Source organism: Armigeres subalbatus, chromosome 1, assembly GCF_024139115.2.
Source record: "Armigeres subalbatus isolate Guangzhou_Male chromosome 1, GZ_Asu_2, whole genome shotgun sequence".
In the NCBI taxonomy this organism is placed as follows: domain Eukaryota; kingdom Metazoa; phylum Arthropoda; class Insecta; order Diptera; family Culicidae; genus Armigeres; species Armigeres subalbatus.
In genome coordinates this window covers 160,416,030-160,442,953 of record NC_085139.1, presented here as the reverse complement: position 1 = coordinate 160,442,953, position 26,924 = coordinate 160,416,030, and the positions used below count along the sequence as shown (strand labels likewise).

General features: G+C 40.7%; 1 protein-coding gene across 4 annotated transcripts in view; it reads left to right on the top strand.

The window, feature by feature from the left end:
- LOC134205423 (methyl-CpG-binding domain protein 5) overlaps positions 1 to 26,924 on the top strand; it is a 158,613-nt gene that overhangs the window by 24,514 nt on the left and 107,175 nt on the right. For all 4 annotated transcript variants that reach the window (XM_062680652.1, XM_062680655.1, XM_062680653.1 and 1 more), the window contains one exon: positions 6,406 to 7,169. In XM_062680652.1, coding sequence (XP_062536636.1) covers positions 6,430 to 7,169 — 740 coding nt within the window. In that variant the 5' untranslated portion in view covers positions 6,406 to 6,429. The remainder of the gene's footprint in view (positions 1 to 6,405; positions 7,170 to 26,924) is intronic.

Below are 26,924 nucleotides of genomic sequence, written 5' to 3'. Positions count from 1 at the left end.
ATTAAACGCGAAGTTGAACTTCGTAGTCAATGTCGATTTTCAGTCTCTGCACTTTCGCACGTTCTGTGCTGGAATGGATGGATAAATGAATGGGTGGCACTATCAGAGGAGTATCAGGTGCCCCCCTAATAGTGTGCGAGAATAAGCTCCCGGTGGATGCAGCGGCAGAAGACTCAGAAATGCATACACTCATCCACGCATCGAACCGTCGCACCACCGTAATCCCTTGATGCAATTACTGAATCGGATGCTTCCGTGCATAGCTGGTAAGCGTTTATACCGATGTGAGTTCACACTGTTTTCTGGTCGATGCTCCGCAGTTGGTCTGGCTTGTAAACGAGGCTGTTTTTTAGTAGATGGGTGAGGACGTGCCAATTAAATCAACCAACAGTGCGAATTGTTTGTGTTTCCGTAATTATTTTGATCTTTTATATGCTTACGTGTTCGTTTTGCATATTCACATTAACGTTAAGATATCAAACTTTTTTTTATGACTTCAAAGACGAGCTTGGTATCTAGTAGTTACTGCTTCTGTCTCCTGTTCTTCCCCTCATACCCATCTATGTTCTGTCTATGCATGCATCTTCTCCCTAAAAGCTAGCGTTAAAAGCTGGATAGATCGAAGCTCATTCAGTTCACATCCGGAGTTCCCCAGGCCTCTCATTTGGGACCTCTATTATTCATAACTAGCAGACCCGGCGAACTTCGTTTCGCCTAAAATTGATTTATTTTCTGATTAGATCTCGAGTTATGAAGAAATTGGTGTTTCATTTGTATGGGAGCCCCCCTTTCCAAAGCGGGGAGGGGTCTCGAACAAACTTAAGAACCTTCCCCGGCCCCAAAAACCTCTACATACAAATTTTCACGTCGATCGGTTCAGTAGTTTCCGAGTCTATAAGGCACAGACAGACAGAAATTCATTTTTATGTATATAGATATACATAAGTTCCAACAACAACATTTCCTTCATTTTTGAAGTATTGAAGTAATAGGGAATAACATATTGCAGAACGAAATAAGCACATTCTACGAATGGTGCAATAAAAGCCTACTGCAACAAAATGTGGAAAAATGTTTCGTTAAATGTCATCGCGAAAATCTCGAATTTATACCATTGCAATTTTTTGAAAATCGTGATTTTCCAATTTTATGAAATTGATTGGCTGCTTTCCAATAAATCAGTGTTCTTCTTCTATGGCTCCACATTCCCACTAGAACTTGGTATTCTTTTAGCATTTCCTCAGTTATTAATTTAAAGCTCTCCTATGCTTGGCATTACATGAGTATGGATTTCGTGTGGCAAGTACAATGGGTGCACTATGCCCTGGGAGTCGAGAATGTTTCCCACCCGAAAAAATCCTAGACCGGAACGAGAATCGAACACGCCATCTCCGGATTGGCAATCTTACGCTTTTGCTCGCATGGATAACTGGAGACCCCAACAACAATTCAATGTTCTAATGCTGATTACCAGCTTTCAGATATCTTTCTGTTGATTATACGGCGTTCTGCACAGTCAGATCTATCCAAACAGTCTTAGAATTCACTTCCGTTCGGAAGTTTCACGACCAACTAAAGGGAATATCAGGTTAGTTTGCGACTTCTGGAGTAAGTTCCATGCCTCAAGCCAATCCAAGCATCTCCAACCCAAGCGTACTCTATTCTATCAGTACCCGCATCTTGGGCATCGAAGCATATCTGGATTTCATCGTACTATGTTTCCTGGAATGGGATTGGGATTTATGCATGTTGCCTGTTTTGTTGTGTCATAGTTTTCATTCGTCAATCAGTTCTACCCAATAACTGTTTTTACTCAAATTTCAAAGTAAAAGTTTTAAGTTGTAAAAATTGTATTATGAAGTTCAATTAAAGTACATTTTGCCAACGGAAGGTCCCATGGTTGGATCTGAGGGTGCCTCCTCCCCTTGTAAAGTGCTCCTGGCCTTGGTACTATTGACAAAGAACTTTTAAACTCTAAAAATCCTATTAATAAAGAAAGAAAAAAGTTTCTGCCATTTTGCGATCCAAGATTTCTCGTTTTTTTTTTTCGTTTGCTTATGCCTCAGTGAACACATTACAGAAATTTAGACTTCATGGAAAATCACGGTTGATTACAAATCCAACGATTCACTCACTAGTCAACGAGTTTTTAATTCAAGATTTTGGAAAATTATGGTATAGAACAGAATAGCATGATATAACGCACAAGAACGTATGCTTCATTAATCAAATAGAGATGTACGTGTGTGACTCAATGCCATATGAACAATACGAATCACATCGATGTCACGTCATCCATGTGGTTCGAGTATGTAAAATCCAAACAGAAGCCTTTTCACATTAGTTCCACCATTATTTCGGAGTCGATAGTTACCATGCACATTGGCTGTATTTGAAAGTGAGTTTTTGCTTGATAATTGTGTACATGGACTATGCGGTTTATCATTTGATCAAATAATGTATTTCGATATGACGTCATATACTTTATACCCAGTAAAATTTAAATCTGTTAACATGGACATCAATATACAAAAGTAACGGTAACGGTGACGGTGTACAACACGCGTCGGAGTCGTCCGCCGCGGCTAAACATTGGGCGGCTACAAGACGGTAGACTAGCCCAAGACTACGCGCAGCAGATCGAAGTGGCACTCCCAACGGAAGAGCAGCTAGGCGCAGCATCTCTTGAAGATGGCTGGAGAGATATTCGATCCGCCATTGGAAGCAACCGCTGCACTAGGCACGGTGGCTCCGGATCAGAGAAACGACTGGTATGACGGCGAATGTGAGCAGTTAGTTGAGGAGAAGAATGCAGCATGGGCGAGATTGCTGCATCACCGCACGAGGGCCAACGAGGCACGATACAAACGGGCGCGGAACAGACAAAACTCGATTTTCCGGAGGAAAAAGCGCCAACAGGAAGATCGAGACCGTGAAGAAACGGAGGAATTGTACGGCGTTAATAACGCACGAAAGTTCTATGAGAAGTTGAACCGTTCACGTAAGGGCCACGTGCCACAGCCCGATATGTGTAAGGACATAAACGGGAACCTTCTTACAAACGAGCGTGAGGTGATCCAAAGGTGGCGGCAGCACTACGAAGAGCACCTGAATGGCGATATGGCAGACAACGGTGGCAGTATGGTAATGAACCTAGGAGCACGCGAGCAGGACATGCGACTTCCGGCTCCGAATCTCAAGGAAATCCAGAAGGAGATCGACCGGCTGATAAACAACAAAGCCCCTGGAGTTGACCAACTACCAGGAGAGCTTTTTAAACACGGTGGTGAGGCACTGGCTAGAGCGCTGCACTGGGTGATTACCAAGGTTTGGAAGGATGAGGTTCTGCCGCAGGAGTGGATGGAAGGTGTCTACAAAAAGGGCGATAAGCTGGATTGTAGCAACTACCGCGCAATCACATTGCTGAACGCCGCCTACAAGGTACTCTATCAAATTTTGTGCCGCCGACATACATCAATTGCAAGAAAGTTCGTGGGGCAGTAACAGGCGGGATTTATGGGTGAACGCTCTACCACAGACCAGGTGTTCGCCATACGTCAGGTATTGCAGAAATGCCGCGAATACAACGTGTCCAGGCCCACACATCATCTATTTATTGACTTCAAAGCCGCATATGATACAATCGATTGGGACCAGCTATGGCAGCTAATGCACGAAAACGGATTTCCGGATAAACTGATATGGTTAATCAAGCCGACGATGGATCGGGTGATGTGCGTAGTTCGAGTTTCAGGGGCATTCACGAGTCCCTTCGAAACGCGTAGAGGGTTACGGCAAGGTGATGGTCTTTCGTGTCTGCTATTCAACATCGCTTTGGAGGGAGTAATACGAAGGGCAGGGATTGACACGAGTAGTACGATTTTCACGAAGTCCGTACAGTTATTTGGTTTCACCGACGACATTGATATCATGGCACGTAACTTTGAGAGGATGAAGGAAGTCTACATCAGACTGAAAAGCGAAGCTAAACGGATTGGATTAGTCATCAACACGTCGAAGACGAAGTACATGATAGGAAGAGGCTCAAGAGAGGTCAATGTAAGCCACCTAGCACGAGTTTCTATCGGTGGTGACGAAATCGGGGTGGTTGAAGAATTCGTGTACTTGGGCTCACTGGTGACCGCCAATAACGATACCAGCAGAGAAATTCGAAGACGCATAGTGGTTGGAAATCGTTCGTACTTTGGACTCCGTAAGACGCTCCGATCGAATAGAGTTTGCCGCCGTACCAAACTGACTATCTACAAAACGCTTATTATACCGGTAGTTCTCTACGGACACGAGACCTGGACGATGCTCGTGGAGGACCAACGCGCACTGGGAGTTTTCGAAAGGAAAGTGTTGCGTACCATCTATGGTGGGGTGCTGATGGCGGACGGTACGTGGAGGAGGCGAATGAACCACGAGTTGCATCAGCTGTTGGGAGAACCATCCATCGTTCACACCGCGAAAATCGGAAGACTGCGGTGGGCCGGGCACGTAGCCAGAATGTCGGATAGCAATCCGGTGCCCGCACAGCGGGCAAGGTGGATCGATCAGGTGGAGGACGATTTGCGGACCCTCCGCAGACTGCGTGGTTGGCGAAGTGCAGCCATGGACCGAGCTGAATGGAGAAGACTTATGTGCAGCACAGGCCACTCCGGCCTTAGTCTGATAATAAATAAATAAATCATGAGGCTAAACACGATGATACTTTTATGCCCAGGGAAGTCGAGACAATTTCCAAACCCGGAACAGAAATTTTGTCATTTTTCCTTCTGCATTCTTATCTTTTTAAAAATTTGTAATATTAGAATGTTTATATATCTGCCATATCAACATAAGTTCCGTAATTTCAATACTCATCACTGATAACAGATTGCTATTGCAATGGAACAACTTCATCGATTTTGCTTCACGCTTTCGAACATTATTCGGGTGGCGAGTGCAAACAAAAGGATAATGATGCCACGCGGCTACGCCTGTTCGGGTGCCAAACATACCTTCCTTGTCATTGTGGGTTTAATAGAGCGTACCTTCAGAAACATACATGCGCTCTCTGTTCGTGGTGCAACTCAGGTATCAGTCACCGCCGGTCGCCTGGCCTCTGGAATGGTGCTTTTTCCTAGGCGGATAGATCCAGGTGCATAATGTGTACGCGGAAAATGCATTCCTCGACTCGGTTTGTCGTGCTTCTCTACAGTATAGTCACGGAGCTGGATGCTTTCGTGATAACTTCCAGTTCATCGTTGATGGTTTCCAATTTATGTTCACTCCTTATTGCCGGTAACTTGGTTTGTCTGCTTTTGATACAATGTTTACTCCGGCGGAGGGACTCAGGGTTAACTAAAGAGGCGTCTAATTTCGCTTCGATTTCATCATTCTATTATCACTGAGAGGGACAAATGGCTATATTCTAAAAACAACTGGAGCGTTACGGAAAGAGTGCGATTTCTCCTTTGCTCCTGTTTTTACCCGTCGGTAAGTACGAGATTCGCCTGTGGTATGCACCCATTGTTTGTTGTTCTACCCAATTAATATCGCAACCGAACAAATAACAAGCGACGAGTTGTGTACATTTGCCCGTTAGTTTATTTGCTAGTTGGTCTACACTTTTTCCGTCGATGCGTTTCATGTTCAGAGTACTGCTTCGGCAGAAGAAACAAACGATGCACATGCACTTTCTGGGAAAGGGTGGGAAACCCGTAATGTTTATCGTCGAGCCAGTAGTATAGACGTTCGCCACGGATAGACGATTAACAACTACCACGGCACTTTAGTCAGCCCATCTGCCTGCAGCGGCTCCAATCAAAGCGCCACATGACGGTATCCCAGTCATGTATCAATGGTTCTGCCATTCGAGGAACTTAGCTGACGTTGTTGGGTAGGTGGGTGCCATGACCGAACCAGCCATAATGGAGCGATAGGCGATTCAATTGTTGTGGGTATGTACTCCAGACTTTGCGTGCTTGCTCACTATAATTTAATAGTTCGTGCGTCCTTAACTATTGTGTTGTCGTAGTTCATAGCTCTGCCCACCTGAAGTGGCGAGAGGTCAAGTTGGTACTCGACAACTCAACTTGCTAACTGAGGTTGTTGAAACAGAATTCTATATTTCGTGGTGATAACTTACCTGGTGTAGACAACCACATTATGATGAAACTTTCCTTATTTCTTAAAACGCCATTTCATATAGCCAAGTTACAACTCATTGCGTGTTTTTCAATTATTCAATCAGTAACGATTATTTGATTGAAAAACGATAATTAGCCTATGTTTAAAAATGAAACACTCTACGTTGGATCTATTATACTGTATCAACGTGATCGCATTTTCATTTATCTTAGTGACTCTCATAAATCGAACAAACTAACACAGATCTTCTTCGTTTTCTGTCTATTCCAGTGCTCACGACGCATCAACTTTTAAATGGCAGCTCCGAATGCTGATGTCATGCGTGGCGGTGGATCTTCTGTCGCTGCCCCTGGCTCAGCAATTCAGCAAATCACACATCATCAGTTGCCATCGAATATACCGTCTCAGCAGCACCACCCAATTCCACCGAACCATCACATCCAGCAGTTGCAGAACCTAACGCAACAAACCGTAACAATTGCAGCCGGGCATCACCATGTATCGAACAACCAAAGTGCAATTGTGCACCATCACCATCGAGTACAGCAACAACAACAACACCATACCCAGCAGCTGGCCCAGCAACAGCCGGGGCAGCATCCCTCCCAGATGCAGCACAAGATTGGCCAGTACAGTGGAAACATTAGCAATTTGATGTTTCCTTCTTCCGAAAATATTTCCGGGTCGGTCGGCACCGACACGAATCTCGCCGCAAGTGCCAGTGCAACTGATATGGGCGCTGCTGCTGCGGTTGTAAATATCGCTAGTGTGAATCATCACCCATCGTTGAGTAGTATTTCCGTGAAGGAGGGTGTAGCGAATAGCAGCAGCAGCAGTAGCAGTAGTAACAATCCCGTCTTAAACAGGATACCTTCAAACGTTGGCGGTAACATTCCAGTGGAAAATGTACAACTTATGCAGCAGCCCGCCAGTGAGACTGTGTCGCCAAAAGCTGTTGGCAGTGCAGTGACGCGGAGCAATGTTGCGCCCGGTTGGCGAAGGATAAAGTACAATTGCGAGATTATCTACATAAGGTAAGTGAGAGGTTGTACTCTTGCAACAGAGTTGCAAAAAAACGCTAGTTTGTTCCGCATAGCAGTTCCAATGCATTCGATTTCTTGCTTCGAAATCTTTGCGAACAGCGGGTGTTTTTTGTTTTTGTTACTTCAGAGCAATAAATTGTGATTGGATAGCAGCGCAAGATAGACACGGTTATACGGTGCTTCCCGAATATGCGTGAAAAAAAGTCAAGATTATCGTTCGTATTGTCTATTCGAACACAAAAATCAATCGGTTCATTGAATTGAAAGCAGTTCACCCTAAAACAAAACGGTTGATGTACGTGCGGTGCGGGTATTGCCATTCTCTCCTTCTCACAGGGCTACTTTGTGCATAACATAAAGGCATCTTCGGATGTGGTCTCTAAGTAAGCTTTTAGTTCCGCTTGAAGGAAAAGTACAGACGATGAAAGTTGAATATGGAAGAGTATGGATATGAATGCAGCAGCAGTTGAAAGTGCTCACAGCTGGAAAAAGATAGTTGGGTCCTTTTTCCAAATAAATTCGATTGCATCACGCTGTGCATTGAGAAGGCAACTGGTGCATGCAAGAATGCGTTTTGGAATAGGTACATTCGTTTGGCAAGTGAAGATAAACAAATCAAAGTTTTACAGAATATAAAGTGTTGAAAAATCTTAGAAAATTTCAAATAATCAGTTGAAAATGCTGAATATTTGGAAACGCACCTAATCACGAAATCAAAAAGAAAACCAATATGCGATCATGAGCCATATCATTAGACCAGCCTTTTGTTTATTTATGTGATATTTCGATGAAAACCCAGATTATCAATTCACATATTTAATCATATAAAGGGCCGCAAAAATGGCTTTTAATTGGTGAACGATAAAAAAGGCGTAATAGGTGAGCACTCGATACATGCGCAGTCATAACATAATTTAAAATGCAGCCGCATCGACAAGCTTTAATGAAATGGATGCCGAGAACTCAACAGCCGAGACATTGACGGATGCTTCCGACGGATCTCGGTCAAGAATTCGGAACAATTGGGAAAAAATTAAAAACTTTACCGTGGTGCTTTTCTTTAAAACCGCAAACGAGATTATCCGCACATGAGGTGGTGATGGTGATTTCAGAATGATTTTACCAACGCTACTCATAATCACATATTTGTAACATTTGTCAAAGTTGATTAATCGTCTCCAGATGTTTCAGTTTTCTCTGTTTCTGATCCAGTGTGATCGCATATCAGTTGCCGGTATGTCGCACATAATTTCGAGCAAATTTACTGTTGCTCAAATAACAAGCTGAATATTTTTTGTTCCATTTGACATTTGTTGACAGTTGGATATTTGTTTTTTATCCTGCTGGAGCTACACGGTAGTTTAAATTGTCAAGACTGGATCCGAACAGAAGTTTTGTCTCTACTAGGACCAATACTTAGAAGAACTAGTCTATGTTGACCGCTTGAACACTATTTGTTTGAGTATTGTAGAAGCTAGTAGAATATCAAAATTTCTGTTTTTGTATAGATTTCCCTTTTCCCTCCAGTCTATTTACCGTCAGCCTGTCAATAATTAACCAAACAAATAATGGAAGCTCTAAAGACACAAGAAATGTTTTCCGAGAAGTAAAATGTTATATGTATTTGTAGAGAATTTAAATATTGTGTTTAGAGTTTCTTGGAGCCGACATTCAATATCTAAATAGCAGTCTATGTTGACAACGGGTGATACTGTTGCTACCTCCACGTAACACTTAAATTGGGAATATTATTCTGATAGTGTTTATATAAGGTATGTTATATTGAATCGAAATATTAATCCAAGAGCTTCCCTTATTTTGATGTGGTTGAAGAAGTAGTTTGGAGAATTGTACCTACCTTTATGTCTTCTACCAATTGCAGTGATGTCTGGTATTCAGGGTTCGGATTACTCACTCACTCATGCGACAACAGATCTCTCCACCATCCATTTTATCCGGATAAATTACAGTGCAATTAACTCCGGCACAAGCGATGGTTCGAAAAATTGTTATCCTTCTTCCCATGTTTCGCAAAAAATCAAATGCTAACTTTGCCTATCCAAACTGATTGAATCTGACGATGCGCCACGATAAGTAGAAGGTTCCATACAGCAGTTGTTCTCTTCGCTCTCAATCAGTTCATATGGTGGCGTGATTACAGTGAGCGCTCTACTAGGCATTTTAAAATTATTTTGGGTTTGAATCCCATTGCGATCCTAAATTTTTGTAAATATGCTTGTAAATTTTTTCTGGAGAGGCGACGAGAAGGAAAATTTGTGGAGTAAAATTAAATTATCCGGCGAGCCGGCGCTCACGAATTTATCACCCGCCACCCGTGTGAGAATACTTCCTCAACATGAACATGAAACATCACACTCAGCTTAACGGATTAATCGCAGGTTTTTATTTATATTAGTGAGATTTCCGAAGCCTGCTGGTATTAGAAGTTTTAATAGTCAAACAGTAAGTTTACTTCTAATTTTGTCTAATATTTCGTAAGATGTCATTTTGTTTTAACTTGTTTTTTAACTATCACATTGTATTTCTTAGTTTTTTTTGTTTGTTCTTTACGTAATTCAGTTTAAGTTGAAACTCAATGAAGATTATTTCTTTCTTTATTTCTTTCTTTATTTACTGTTTGATTCAACTGACTTTTTATAGTCTTATTGAATACCTTACTATTCTAAATACAAATTTATCTAAGATATAAACATCATAACATAGAATATAAACAACGGAGCATTATTCATTTACACTTATCACATCAAAAGCAAAAAATACAAAACTCTACTACAATACACTTTACATGAAAACTAAATAGTAGTTTTTTTGCCTTTCTCGTATTTACAAATTAGGTTTCCACGAATAATTTTTCTGGACAAACTCTCTGATATTTATATTCCGAGGCCATGTATGAGATCTGAGAATCTGTAGATGAAAACAACAGTTTTTTCTTAATTTACATTTTTTGCTAGATAGTTTTTGGAAAGTTATGTAATTCATATCTGTGATGGTAATCAGATCGTTTTTGTTTTTTTGCAAATCTGATTAAATTGTTATATCAAATTCAATTAATTATCTTAAAGATAAATCGTCTAGCTCAAACCTTTGTAGGGGTATGTGGCGGGACCATCATCATCATCATCATCATTGCACGGTTTTTAAATTTTATTTCAAGTACGACCTTAAATGAAATGTAATCCAATTTAAGCTTATTCCATTTCGGTACCAATTTTTCACATCGATTTGATCGGGTTCTTGCAGTCCTATCACACGTGAAACCATCTGTTTGACATCGCATTCCGAAACACACACATCGATATTGGTTAACAGCACCGCGAATGTGTCGTCAGTTGTTGTCCATTGCTGTTGATGTTGTTGACCACTAGTACGCTTCGACCAAGGTTCAAAATTATTTGTCCCATTGAGTAGAACACACGATGAAGCTGGAGCCGATCGTAGGGAGAGAGCATCCACCGTACAAGTTGTAGGCATTATTTCGGACTTATCGGTTATCATTCCAATAGTGTTCATAATTTCGGATACATTGCGTTTTAAATCTCTCACCTCATCTACGATTGATTTAGTCGCAGATTGAATCGTTTCATTACTAGTCTTTTCCGATTCATCAGTTACAATATTGTGCTTAGTTCGATGGAATACATGCATGCATTCGTCACACATCCATAACACATTTTTCGAAAGAGTAGTGAGAGTACACAATTGATTTTTTCTCATGCCAACGCAGCTGCCATGAAACACACCGGCACAGTTTCCTTTGCACGAGACGTAGAAACTATCTCCTTCTACGATGCTGAGAGAGCATTTACGACAATTACCCATTGCTAATGACGCCAAAAATCCTGGGACGGGTATAGTTTATGAAATCGAAACAATATCTTTCACTTCGCACTTCGCAGATTTCGTTTAACAGAAGCAAACACACAGTGCGGAGAGCTTGTAATTAATTATTACAGTTAATTCAAAATTTTATAAGACGAGTTTACTAGAATTTTTCACATCAGAAAACAGAGAACGACGTCGACAACGTTTATTGTTCAGATCAACACACACAGTTAGCTGATGTTGCTTATGTTGCATTGTTGCTTCATTTTATTTGTCTAATACAAATCTCTCAGGGTCATTGAAAAAATAATATATAGATGAAAAACCAAAAAAAAAATGAAAAAGCCTCGCTGAGCGAAGATAATGAAATTTGCCCTACCGTTTCTAATCGTTTTAAATCCTTACAAACAAGTGTTAAATAACTATCATTATGTAAGTCGTGGTCAGTTATAGGATTCACTTTTCGGTGGCAAAATAAAGCTTCATCACGCCTATTCAAAATAAGAGAGGCGTCACGTTCCTAGTTTTGAGAAAAAAACTTCTACTCAGTGAATCCTATTAATGTCAATTTCCTATTAATGTCGATAAAGTTGATTACATTTCCTCTATATATAGGGGAACGGTTCGGCACTTCATGCCATAGCTCCTATTTCCATTCCATCAAAAACAAAGCAATGAAAAGGAATTTGGTTTGTTTCTTATTTTTGTGATTTTTTTTACCAGTGAGCACGCGTGTTTGCAAAAAGAAGCGACCAGATTGGTGCTGTCACGGTGCGTCGGTAAACCGTTATTATAAAATAAAAATGTCCATCAAAACCAAGTACAGGGCTCGATTCCTGTGGTAATTCTGCACCTCTGGACCAATTTAAAAAAAAATCCCTAGAAGGAATCTCGAAAAATCTTGATTTGAAGTTTTTAGTTAAGAAATTTCAATAGAAACCATATAAGAATCCTAAAACATCACCAAAAACCCTGATTAATCCACCTAGATAGATGTCCTTCAATTCTTCTTATACCTGCCAGGTCGGAAGTAACCACCAGCTTTGCAAGGTTGCTGTCCGGCATTCTTGAAACATGCCCTGTCCATCGTACCCTTCCAGCATTAGCTACCTGGGTACTGGGTTCGCCGTAGAGCTGGGCGAGCTCTTGTTTCATCCTTCGCCGCCACAGCACCATTCTTTTGCACAACGCCAAAGATAGCCCTAAGCACCCGTTGGCGTTATTAGAACCATAAATATTTACAACTGACTTATCTTATCTTAAGTATGTTTTTGTATGGTTAACTTGCTCGAGTTAAGTATAAGTGTTGCTTTCCATGTTTAATAGAATGAGAAGTAAAAATTAATTTTAATTTAGTGTTTATGTTCATAATGGAGAATAGTAAGACCAGAGTTCGTGTAGAATAATAGTAGTTAGAAGCTGTTATACTCGATCACAGCACTTATTAACCGATCTTTGCTGCCAAATCTTTGCTGTGACGTAATCCGAAAGGTCGGGATTCTAGTTATGCAATTTGTTGATGCCTCATCTGTACTTGGTTTACCCATAAATTTACTCAACATGGCGCTTCTCGAGCAGCTTTAAACAATTCCGAACTAGATGTGTAGTGGCGGAGATAAGCAAAGGTTCATTTTGTTTCTTTATTAAAGTGTTTTTAAAAGTTTAAAAATTGAATATTTTATCTTCGTTGTAACCGAAAACTCAAAAGAATATGCACAAAGCTTGTAAAATTCTTTCTTTCTCTTGTGCATTTTCCCTGATGTTTTCCTTGGTTCTCGAGATCTCATTCTATATGCCGAGCTCACTCTTGAAAATCGTAGCTTTTCCTTACCGCCATCTTTGGAGTCATTACCAGTCCGATGATCCTTTGGCGGGGAAATCTCAGAATTTGATAAATCTCCGTCAATTCAATAGTTACAGCATCTGACGAAGATCTAACCTGTTATATAATGCTAAACAACTACACTACTTTAAACAAATCTTCAAGCTGTTGGTTTTTTCATCAATTTCTTCCGTACTCCAATCTTTACTTCTGATGCTCAAATACATTTGTGAATACAATAAAAAAATACAGACTTTAATCTGAATGGCATTCAACAAAAAATCTGCAGCCTGCACGTGAATTCATGATGGTTCTGAACGAAAGGTAGCATTCTTGAAGATAGACGGTTTCAAGCCATACAAAAAACATACGTAAGTCAGTTTGGTGAGCTTAATCAGTTGTAAAAATTTATAATTGTTCTTCTTCTTCTTATTGGCATTACATCCCCACACTGGGACAGAGCCGCCTCGCAGCTTAGTGTTCATTAAACACTTCCATAGTTATTAAGGGGCTGTCCATAAACCACGTAGACTCTTGAGGGGGAGGGAGGGGTTTCGAAAAAGTCTACGTTAGTCTACGAAGGGGGACGGGGGGGTTTACAAAAAGTGTACGTAGACTTTTTTTTTGAAAAACAATTGATAAAGCAGCTATGTGCAAGGTTCACTATTGTTTGATTTTTTTCAAGGATCTTCCCAGATTTTTTTGCAAGACTTTATCGAAATCATCTCTTTCATTTCTCTAGAAAAATCTAATGAGTTTCACTGATGTAATAGTCTGAACTATGGCTTAAAACAATATGGATTTCCCCAGGATATTCTTCTGTGTTGAGCAGGAAAATTCTCCGAAGTATTCTACAAAAACTTTTGAAAAAAATTCAAAATTTCCCCTTGGATTTTATTGCAGATTCTACTAGAATATCTTTTGATTTTCGTCGGAAACTTCTTTAGAGTGATTCTTTATAATTTTCACAAAAAAATATGTCGCACTTCAACGAGAAATTCCCCGAAATTTCCGCGAGAAACCCTTCAAATCTTCTGGAAAGTTCCCAGGAATTTTTTCTTAATTTCGGAAATTCTTCGGAATGTTCGCGGAGAATTCTTTGGATGAATAAGCGAAATTTTTCGAAATATCCATGGGAAATTCTTCGTATACTTCACGAAATTTCGTCGGAAGTAGTAATGCGAATTCTTTGGACTAATTTATTTATTTATTTTGCTTATTTCATCTGACTGTGTCGTCTACATGAAAACTTAAACTAAAGGTCAGTTGATAAAATATCTGTTTAGCCGTTGACGAAACGCGGATGAACTGATGTTGAAGTCGAATTGGTCCGACACCTCGTTGAAATGACGGATCATAGCGACAATGTAGCTATTGGCAGCATAATTGGTGTTAAGCCTTTCTTCGAAGAGCAAATCTCGAGGTCGAAGGGATCGTGAGGGTGCATACAATAGAATTTTTGCCAACAAATCTGGCACGTTGTACTCGGACAACAGAAGTTTGGCGATGAAAACGGCTTGCGCCACGTTTCTCCGCTTATCAAGAGTATCTAGCCCCACCAGACTACAGCGATCAGCATACGGTGGTAAATTCAGCGGGTCCGTCCATGGGAGATGGCGCAGGGCATATCGTACGAACTTGCATTGCACAGCAGTCAAAACAGCTTGATATGGATTCCAGACAGCAGAAGCAAATTCGAGTTGAGAGCGTACCAATGAGCAGTATAAGGTGCCTGCCAGAGAGGACGCGTCAACGCGACGCCGCGCGAAATCTACACGCAAGGGAATAACAATCAAAAAGAAGGAGCTGTCAAATCGTATGGACGCTTCGCATCGCACTTCGCGTCTACTCTGACCGCACCCTAAGGCTTTGTAGCATAAAGGATTGCGGAATTCATTTGAGATTTTAAAAAAACCAAGCTGGCGATGCGCTTTGTCGATCGTAGTTGAAAAATGACGTCTGAAAGTTAGCCTGTCATCCGTCGTGTCCTGCGATACTATAATCGAAAACCACGGTTTCGGCACTGCGATGAAAGCTTATTACGTAACACTTTGAAACAGCCAGGACCATCATATTACGCTCACAATCAATGGAAAATCTTCGGAATTTCTAGAGTAACTATTGAAAATTTCCACGAGAAATTATTTGAATTTCTCATCTCTCTCTTTGAGTTTCCGCAAAAAATTGCAATTTGCGTAAGAAAGCTTTTGTATTTTCATAATTATTCGAATTTTTTACGAGAAACTCATTAAAATTACAACTGAAAATTCTCTATATAATTTCCACCGCAAAATATTCGTATTAGTCTTTGGAATATAGACATTTTTTGTAGGATTTTTTTTCAATTTCTTCAGGAAATTGTTCCAAATCTGCAAGAATGTAGGAAACCATTTTAAAATTCCATGGGAAATATTTCGGAATGTCCATTTAAACTTAAAATTATCTCGGGAAATAATTCAGAAATTTACTCAGAATAATCACGGGAATAGTTTTGGAATTTATAAGGAAATTCTTTCGATTTCAACGGATGATTATTCAATGGGATATTGCATAGAATTTTCAAGAAAAGCATCGGAATTTTCACGGAGAGTTCTTTTAAATATTACCGGGAAGCTTTGAAGATTATTAACCGGGATCTTCTACGAAAATTTCCACGAAAAACTTATTGGAATGTAGACTTAACATTCTCGGAATTTCAACAAGAAATTTTTCGAAAATTCTTCGGTTTTCTACAAACTAGATCCGGCGTGGAGAATTATAGTTCAGATGCGTGACAGACTTTCAGCTGTGGCGCGCCGATGCAAAAGTATTGGTAGCGGTAGAGGAGTCGAATTCAACAGAAAATATGATATGATATTTTGTAAAATATGGAAAAGTCTACGTAGACTTCAAGGGGGTGGGGGAGGGGTTTCGGAAAAGTCTACGAAAGTCTACCAGGGGGGAGGGGGGGTTTTGAAAATGTGAAATTTCGGTCTACGTGGTTTGTGGACAGCCCCTAACTGCGAGGTTTCTAAGCCAGGTTATCATTTTTGCATTCGTATATCATGAGGCTAACACGATGATACTTTTATGCCCAGGGAAGTCGAGACAATTTCCAATCCGAAAATTGCCTAGACCGGCACCGGGAATCGAACCCAGCCACCCTCAGCATGGTCTTGCTTTGTAGCCGCGCGTCTTACCGCACGGCTAAAGAGGGCCGTAATAAAGGCAAAAGAAGCAAACTTGTTGAAAACAACTTGGACCACTTTTTGGACGGCTTTGAAGGTATTTTGGGAATATTATTGAATTAAAATATAGATTCTTTTAAAATTTCTTAATTAAAAACTTCAAATCAAGATTTCTCGGAATTCCTCCTAGGGATTTTTTTTTAAATTGGTCCAGAGGTGCAGAATTACCACAGGAATCGAGCCCAGTACTTGGTTTTGATGGACATTTTTATTTTATAATAACGGTCTATCGGCGCACCGTGGCTGTATTTCTTTCGGAACAGTTCCCCTACCTATCTAGCTAGATTTAAGCGTAGCTACGACCCATCAACATCAGGGAACACATCAGAAAAGTATTGCAAAAAAGGAGAAGATCTCACTTCATTATTACTGAGGAAAACCTCACTGCATTACTATTCCAAGCTCCAAGACACGATGTCCGTTGGTTCACATGCACATACGTTAAATCAGTGCGTCGATGCTAAATTGTGACGCGGCATTGAACAAAAATAGTCAACATGTGATACCACCACGACATGATATGTCTTTGGTTTCCATATCAGTGCTAATGGTATAAGCCCACCCATCGCGGCAAGATCACATATCCGTGGGGAGGGCTTGTCAATTGGATAATTTTAACAAATAAACAATAATCAATTGTTTATAACAAGATTCTATATTAATAACATTTGTAAAACTGGCGATTTCGACTTCATATTTTTTGTTTTTTTTTTTCAAATTGTTTTTACTGTTATTAGTTATCCGTGCTCCCTGGTGAAAAACATCTAAAAAAATGAGACACAATCGTCTAAGGGTCAATTTCTTCACCTCCGCTCAAGCCTTAAACCAGGTTTAAACGTATGGGTAAGCACCGCTTAAGAGTTAAGCGAAGGTGAAGAAATTGGCCCTAAGACGAGTTAAGTAACTCCATTTAATTCCACCAATTATTTCGATATCTTTGCAGATACGTATTTCGACCACAACTGTGTGGTCGTCTTCAGTGTCTCGTTCTTGACTCGACTTAAAAAGAGCTTAAAATATGTTTTTCTGATGAGACACAAATCAATTTGCGATCCAATACTTTTTTTGTTGTTATTGATACGAATTTTGGGTCTCGGAGAGCAATAACCCTGATTAGAATGCTACTATACAACTTCGATTTTTTGCAGGCTTGCAATGAGAACGCTATGTTATCTTTGCTTGGGCAAAGAGTACTCTGGAAAGATATTATTCTTCTTCTTCAAAGGCTCTACATTCCAACTGGAACTTGGCCTGCTTTCCAACTTAGCACTATTAGCATTTCCTCAGTTTTTTAATTGACAGCTTTTCAATGCACGCCATTGTATGAGTATGTATCGTGTGTGGCAACTGGCTTGATAACTTCCCACGAACTCATTCACTAATGGTGACAGACGACGGAAGATGATCTGGGATATCACTTTGTAGGCGGCATTAAGGATGGTGATCGCTCAAAAGTTCTCACACTCCAGCTTGTCGCCTTTCTTGTAGATGGGGCATATAACCCCTTCCTTCCACTCCTCCGGTAGCTGTTCAGTTTCCCAGATTCTGACTATCAATTTGTGCAGGCAAGTGGCAAGGCAAGCTAGCTTTTCCGGGCCCATCTTGATGAGCTCAGCTCCGATCCTTACCAGCTGATTTATTGGTCTTTAGCTGTTGGATGGCATCCTTAACTTCCCTCAAGGTGGGGGCTGGTTGGCTTCCATCGTCCGCTGAACTGGCATAGTCATCTCCTCCGCTGCCTTGACTTTCACTGCCTGTACTCTCAGCGCCATTCAAATGTTTCTCGATCACCACACGTTCGTCCGTCAAGACGCTCCCATCCTTATTCCTGCACATTTCGGCTCGCGGCACGAAGCCTTTGCGGGATGCGTTGAACTTCTGATAACGGATGGCCACTTAAAAACGGAAATTTCAATACTTCAATACATTTCTATGAGAACATTAATTCTTTAAGAGAAATATTTCCATATGTAAATGAATCCTTAGAATATTCAGAAAATTGTCACCCACACACTTTTACTCAAACATGTTCATTTGTTTCAAACATGCCATAAAACAGGAAGAATGCGTGGCGTATTGTACAATTTTTTCAAGCGAACAAAGATCGTGGAAAAAGTACACGGTGGACAATTTTGAACGTAAATGTTAGGATTTCAAGTAGACCGAGCTCCATTGTGTTCAAAGGTGATTTGAAGGCCAAAGACACGAAGCAACTCATCATTAGGATCAGAAGCATCATCCTGAAATGTCCGCCGTCCAACGGACCGCCCGCGCTGCGTCCTTCTCCTCTAGAATTTGTCGGCACTGCGTCGTTAATGGCTGCTTTGACTGTATTCCAGCAGTCCACAAAAGGGGCCCCATCGAGCATAACCCTCTTCCGGTAACGTTGCCTCAAGATGCTGCGCGTATGCAGTGGCGATATCAGGTTAATTCAGTCGCTCTAGGTCGTACCGCGGCGGTCGTCGGTACCGAACATTGTTGATGACGAATAGTTTTGGGTGGAGTTTAACCATCACCAGATAGTGGTCAGAGTCGATGTCCTGTACTAGAAAATGTCGGAGAAGTGCCGTCTGTCAATTAGAACGTGGTAGATTTGTGATTTTGTCTGCAGTGGTGATCTCCAGGTGTTCCGATATGGAAGGCTGTGTTGGAAGTAGGTGCTGCGAGTGACCATGTTCTTGGAGGCGGTGAAATCAATTAGCCGTTGGCCGTTTTCGTTTTTTCAGCCGGTGAGCGTTGAACTTCCCAATAGGCAGTCTAAACTCCTCCTCTTGGCCAACCTGAGCGTTCACATCTCCTAAGATGATTTAGACGACGTGGCTTGGGCAGCTGTCGTACTCACGATCCAGCTGTGCGTAGAATGCGTCCTTATCATCATCAGTGCTTCTGGAGTGTGGGCTATGGACGTTGATTATGCTGAAGTTGAAGAACCGTCCTTTGATCCTCAACTTGCACATTCTCTCATTGATCGGCCACCACCCGATCACGCGCCTTTGCATATCGCCCATCACTATGAAAGCTGTTCCCAGCTCGTGTGTGTTGCCGCAGCTCTGGTAGATGGTATGATTACCTCTAAACGTTCCCACCATTGATCCCTTCCAACAAACCTCCTGTAGCGCTACGTTGCCGAATCCACGGTCCTTGTGCACATCGGCAAGTCTGCGTGTGCTCCCGATGAAGTTGAGAGATTTGCAGTTCCACGAACCGAGTGTCCAATCGCTAGTCCCTTTTCGTAGCAGTGGTCTTCGCCGATGGTTCCGGTCCGTACTCTCTTGTTGATTGTTCGTAGCGTGAGTTTTTTTTTGGCTGGCTTGCAGGGCCTGACACCAAACTCCCTAAATTTCCATTTAGGAGGACCATTCTTCCCTATTTGCGGTGGACCATGGTGCACAGTTTCACTTAGAGTCCCTCGCTGGCACTCGAGCGATGATCAGCCGGAGGGGAGCAAACCCCCATTCCCTGTCAGCATACGACCATAGTTCCCACCGGGGTTGGCTGGATAAGAGGCTGAGGACCGCGAGAGGGAGTCTATTTTATTCCTTCAGGTACGCAAAGTACCAATGGTACGCTTTACCCAGCATTTGCCGTGTCGTGCCGACTACTCAATATATTCCGATGGTTGGAATTTTCTGCATTGTGAATATTCCTATCGCTCAAATTTGAAATTTGTAAAGATGATGTCTTTAGCAAAGTTCGTCTAGGGGGAATGGACATATACTGTAAACGCATTCTAATCTTGGTATCACTATAGTGATACCAAGATTAGAATGCGTTTACAGTATATGTTCTTGGTCATCCAAAATTCCTGGAGTTAAAGTCTTTTGATTAACACGCGTAACCAAAAACCTGCTGATTTGTTTCAAATATGGTACGTGCTCTACCAAATATGGTACGTGATACCAAGTTGAATACAAAGAATAGTTTTGGTAGACACTACCACAATATTCACCAAAATTACTACACATCAAAATACATCAGTTCTCACATAAAACAATATACACTCTGAGGAAAATCTATGCTAACTGCGTTGCTCCTGGTTGACCACGTTCGGTCACGTGCAGTTTATACTCGATTAGTATAACCTTATAAGAGCAAGTACCAGTCAATTGATCTTTGGTTACACGAGTAGACACAGAGTTTTTTTGTATGAGCTAAAACATATTCTATGAACGCATTCTATTATTTGAGCCACTGGAGCAGGTTGGATACAAGGAAATTTTTTTGGTAGACTCTTGGATCTCAAGCTAGAGCAACATTATGACTTACATATTCCCCATGCATATTCCCCCGATTCCACGCGACTTTTGCGGCCAATCCATAGATACCGGACTGCGATTACGTCTTTGTGGCCAATCCATCGACACTATGTTGTAGATCCGAAGCCTTTCTGGGTTCATAATCTATTGAAAAGGTATGGGAGAGCTGCAGCTGTTGGCAGAAATATTAGTCTGCAATGAAGTAAAGGAAACACTAATATTGTTTTTTTTCCTTTCTCGTACAACAAAGTTGTTCAGAAAGACTGTCATTTCACTTCGAGCTCGTATACCCACAGTATTATATACCACTCGACTAAGCTCGACGAACTGAGCAAATGTCTGTCCGTCCGTGCGTGTTTGCACAAAAAATGAAAAATTGTAATCAATTCTCTTCATCGACTTCCCCTCTTTAAAAATAAAAGTGATAAGCAGAGGATTTCTTTCTGGTTTGTCACTTTAGAAGGATACAAAACAATGCGAGCTTGTATTCTAATATGATAAACTGCATAAAAATCCTCTGCTTGTCACTTTTGTTTAAAAGAGGGGAGGTCGACGAGAATTCTCTCTTGTGACATTCGCTCTTAAACCAGATAGAGCCTGATATAAACTTTACCCCTGAACATTGAATTAAATCATTTCTAAGGCATAAAATCAGTTTTATAAAAACATCTATAATTCCCGGGATATACAACATTTCTTATCCCGAATCCCGGGACAGCGGGAAATGGAAACTCTAGAATTAAGTAATTTCGAACCTTCAGCCACCGCGAGTATTTTGGTCTATGTTCCTTCCAAACTAACTGTTAATGATAAGATGATATACATTGTAAAAAATATCATACTTTGCGGCTCCGCAAAGTGTCACACACAGCTGAGCCTATCAAATAAATTAAATGGTCAAATATAAATAATTAAATAATTAATACAAACGTTTCTAACCGAATGTTATGTTGTCTGTCGGACACTAATCGAAAATGAGCTCAACTGCGATCGTCTTATATAAAATATATTCTTTAATAATTAAAATGATTGTAAATGTAAAATACTGACTAAGCGAAGAGTCGAAAGACAGTTCTGTAAATGTTTTAATAAGTATGAAGCTAATTGAAACTCAGAACTATAGCTACGCAAATAAAAAACTAGATGTTTATGGCACACAATCAAAACTACTCATTCCAACATTAACGCCATTCTCCAAATCGTATTAACCATCTGATTTTACATACATATTGCTTCCAAGGCGTCCCATCGCCGTCTTCGTTTTCGAATTGACACGTTTACCATTCTCCGCACATAGCAGCGTGCGGCGTGATTTTGTCCTCTGTGTTTACAAAAAAACTTGTTCCGATCGTTTTCGGGTCCCAGAAAACGTGTTCCAATCCAACTGCGCATAACAGCAAAAAGGCAATCAGCTCAACACGAGACCAGAAGAGATCGACATCGGCTCGGCACTGTTTGTGTCTGTAGAACTGTAAAAAAGCAAAATACCAAGGTTCAGCGCTTGTGTACAAAACGTTACGCCATGCTATGCCATGCCAGGCATGATGCCTGCCTGTTGTAACCTCCGATTATTAGCGATTTCTCTTTCGTTGTTCACTTTTTGATATTTTTATGATGCCTCCCCCTCTCCCGAAACCGTAACCAGCGCCACGTGATGAAGAAGGAAGGTGGCGATTGTCGATGACGACCAACTTCTGTTGAAAACGGGGCCCTTCCATTTGCCCCATAAAAACGTGTAATTGGTTGACCACAAAATTGTGCCTCCGTTGCATTTTTTCAACACTTGAACTCAGAAATTTTACAACCTAATGACTATTGGTTTTATTTCGAACACCTGATCACTGGGCTAACAGAAAGCGAATACCCCTATGTGTCGGTAATGAGCCCATCATCGCCCTTTAAACTGTGGTTGAGTGAATTGCCAGCAGCGGTGTCGAGTACACATCGCTGCATACAGCTTAGCAGATTAAGGTTGTAGCCGCAAACATCTTGAGCGGAAAAATTGCCAACATGATTTATGATAGTTTTTATTTATGGTATAGGGAAGAAAAACTAATCGCTCGCAGGCTACGTAATTCATAAATCAGCGCAAGAGGAAAATTGATAATCGCTTCAATAATGTTACCATCTTGGACCTAGATCTTGGCTAGAGAATAGACAGAATTGTGAGCCTTTGCTTTATGCAGTTCAAACATTCCAACGCTTCCTCCAGTTAAAAAGTAAACTCTTACCCAGTTCCTATTCACGTTTGTAACAGTTACAGAAAGTTTCCTGCCTTTCAAATTGTATTTTGCAAGCGATGATATCTATCGGCTGTGTTATGGTAGCGGTGCAGATTAATAACAAGTCTGGGGAACATGAAATATTTGTGGGATAACTTATCAGGCGGGAGCTACGCTAGTGAAGCCCACCCTAAATATTCGCTACAAACACTACTTGTTAATATCATTGGACAGTCAATGTTCTGAGCGGTGTGGATGACGACGCAGAAACCGCCAACAAAGGAAGAACAATGTGACGATACCGAAAACGTCGGCGAACTTCCAATCAAGTATCGGAAAACGATCAAACTGAAAAATTATTTCGCAATTATTATTACAAATATTTAATTTAAATTATGTCCTACTGGTATTCGAAAGGTCAAGAGGGGGACAATAAAAAATAAATATTATAATGGAAAAAATCAATAAAACTCCTCGGATTTGTTAAAGAATGTTTTGAAAATCCTCAAAATTGCCCGAATTTTTTTTGTTGCCCTCTCAAAATATTTTTTTTGGGCAGAAAAATCCGAGGGGGGGGGCATAATTGTTTTTAAATATTTGTATCGGCCTTAGAATAGATTTGTAGATAGTATAATATAGTAAGCAAGAAAGTGTAGTATGATTTGGACCTCTTAACCGAATTATGGCTGTTTACAATCAACACTGCGAAGCTATTGACTTAACAATGTCTCGGCATAACATTAAACAATATTTTCAAAAACAAACATAAGATATTCAACAATTTAAATTCATAATTAGAAACAACTTTAGCAAAAAAATATTTTTTTAAAATGTTTTTTATTGTATTTTATAATCTACTATAGCATTACGAAAGAAAAAAAAAACATGTATATTTATTTGTACTAGTCTACGTCGGTTGACGAAATAAATAAATAAATAAAAATAATAAAAGGTTTCTTCGGGTCTCCAGTTAGCCTTGCGCGCAAAGGAGCAGGATTACCGATCCGGAGATGGCGAGTTCGATTCTTGGTATAGTCTAGCTCTAGGTTCTAGGATGTTTTCGGGTGTCAATCTTTCAGCTGCTTGGGCAGGGCATAGTGTACCCATTGTACTGCCACACAAGATACATACTCATGCAATGGCTGGCAAAAGCTTTTAATTAATAACTTCTCCTCGTTTGTCGGGTGAAGATCACTGCGTCCAGATTTTAGGACTATTGTGATATACCCTTTTACTGTGAAATACGCAAGTTATCTCAGTAACATGTTTGTCACTGAGATACCTTGGTATCGACTGAACTCATGACCATCTATTATTGATGAATAGAGATCCTGAGTTACAGTATGTGACTCCCCCATTCTGGCGAGACTAGCTTTATGAAGCCAACCACGTCCTTGGGGGATAAGATCCATATGTCAGCAGGCCCTAAAAAGGGCTTGCTGAGAACTTTGAACCTACGTTGGGTGAGTGCACTGCAATAGCAGAGGATGTGTTCTGATGTTTCTCTCTCCTCGTCACAGAAGCGGCAATTTGAGGTTTGGATTGCTCCGATCTTTTGTAGATGGTATCTGCAGGGGCAGTGTCCAGTTATTAGACCGGTGTAGATGTTGAGATCCCTTTTGTTGAGACCTAATAGTTGTTGGGTTTTCTTGGGGTTTCATCGTTACGAGCCTTTTGGATTGGCTCGTATGGGGAAGTGCATTCCAGTTTGATGTGATTTGACTGACCATATATTTGTTCAGTTCCATTTTTACAGAGCAGAAGGGCTCAGGGCCAATGAACCTTTCATTAGATCCATTCCTGGCTAGCTCATCAGCAATCTCGTTTCCCTCTAGACCCGTATGTCCTGGGATCCAATATAGGTAGACTCGATTGCGTATGGATAAGTTTTTCAAAGCCAGAATGCATTCCCACACTAGCTTTGAGTTACAAGTGTAGTTATTAAGCGACTTAAGTGCCGCTTGGCTGTCAGAGAAAATACATATTTTTGCAAATCTATACTTTCTCCTCAGGCATAATAACACGCATTCTAATATTGCATATATTTCCGCCTGAAATACTGTGGGCCACTGTCCTAAGTGGACAGAAATTTTTGTTGTAGGGCCATAGATTCCGGATCCTGTCAGATTATTCATTTTCGAACCATCTGTGAAGAAATTTATAGAGCCTGTTGGAACGCTGGGTCCACCTCCTTCCCACTCCTGGCGGGAAGGAATGAACACTTCGTAAGGTAAGTCATAATTGACTACCGTTTCCATCCAGTCACTACAAATTCCTATTGCGGGATTTATGGCAAATTCATTTAATATGCTGAGGTGACCCGTAAGGTCTCCCGACAGCAGTGTTTTTGTTCTCTTTAACCTTAGAGCACTTTTTCCGCTTCCAGCTTTATGAATTGATCTAACCGGGGCAGGTGAAGCATTGCGTCTAGGGCCAAAGTGGGTGTACTACGAACTGCACCAGTGATGGCTATGCAAGCGGTGCGTTGGATTTTGTTGAGCTTAGCCCTTGCAGCAGCCTCATTAGTTTTAGGCCACCAGACAAGGGAAGCGTAAGTTGTCCTGGGACGGACAATGGTTTTATATATCCACATGATCATACTTGGTTTTAGGCCCCATCTTTTACCAAGGGTTTTTGAACAAACCCAAAGTGTATTGAGACCTTTCTGCACAACTGATTGGAGATGAGAGTTCCAATTAAGCTTTGCGTCGAGTATGACACCTAGATATTTTACTTCACTTGAATAAACTAATTGTGTTTGATTCAAGAAAAGGGGTTTCAGTTGTAGGGTAAATCACTACTTGGGCCTATGGACCCCATTCCCGGCTCACTGCACAGAAAGCTAATGATTTATACTGTTTAGTAGCCGTAGGTTTGTGATTGATCATTTTAAAAAAGTCTCCTATTTATCTCGCACAATACTCAATATTTTTCAACCATTTATTTCACTCCTAATCGATCCAATTATAGAAAATAAAAATGTAGATTTCAAACTTTTGCTCTTCGTTGCAACACCACTGAGCCGGAGTGATTCTTTCCACTTTTACAAAACGGTATCATCAAATAAACACCTACCTGAAAATCGTCACAGTGCTCGATACAACTATTGCTTCAGGCTGTTTATCACCACACAATAAAGCTAAACTCACGCACTTCAATCTTTTTTTATTGTTCGTATCACTAGAACTTATATAAACATATTAGAATACATTTAAAAATGTATCCTCAAACCGAACAAAAAATCACCTCGGCCCAAGAACTTCTAGCTGTACAGTGCTGCCAAAAGGCCATAAGTCTTATTTTAGTATGAAGATAATCCTTCATCGTTAATAGGAAAACTGTCTAATACGTTGACGCTATCATGTTATTTATAATTCTCTCGATTTCAAAAGGTGGAAAAGATATTGTTTTTAAGTGTTTGGAAGAAATTTGGATGAGTAAATATATCTTCTCAACCAAATAAAAATGATTATGAATAATACCATCTGGCATCTTGTTGTCGTGGAACGTGCATATTTTTGTTTACGTCGCATTTTCTACCGCCCCGAGAGAGAGAATGAGAGTAAGATGTTGAGAGATTGAGTAAAATATTGCGTATGCCGAGGAGATTTTGGGTATGCCGGATAAGCAATCGCCTATGACTGAAATGAGTGCTGCACCACGTTAATTTAAATCAAATAAAAGCTTTTTCAAGCGGTGTTTAGCAAGAGTAACTATTTTTGAAGCAGAGGTGAACCCCATCGCAATATTACACGGCCCACAAAATTCAGAAAAGTTGCCCCTAGTCATAAATATCAATTAAATAATGCAGTCGTGCGCATGTTAGGCCGGGAATGGGGTGAGAAACCCTACCTTTCTCCGTTTGGTGAAAGGGATAATGGAAGTTTTTGTAGGATTTATGCCTAGTTGATACTTTTGACACCAGGAAAAAGTGTGATTTAGGGCAGATTGCATTCTTTCCACGATAACACTTTCGAATTTGCCTCGTACAATAATGACAACGTCATCAGCATATCCAACCACTTCGAAGCCTCTTCTCTCTAAGCTGTCTAGAAGCTCATCCACCACCAGTGACCACAACAAAGGAGAAAGCACTCCGCCTTGCGGACACCCCTTGTTGCTTTAACAGTGATGTATGAACCGCTAAGCTCAGAGGAGATTTTCCGATTAGCTAGCATAGCATGTACCCAGGTAACAATGCATGGGTCCAATTTTCTCCTCAACATTGCTGACCCTATAGACGAATAAGAAGCGTTATCGAATGCGCCCTCAATATCAAGAAATGCTACAAGAGCAATTTCTTTTGCATTAAGTGTTTTTCGATTTTTTGAACTACCGTATGTAGTGCCGAGATCGTAGATTTTCCACTTTGA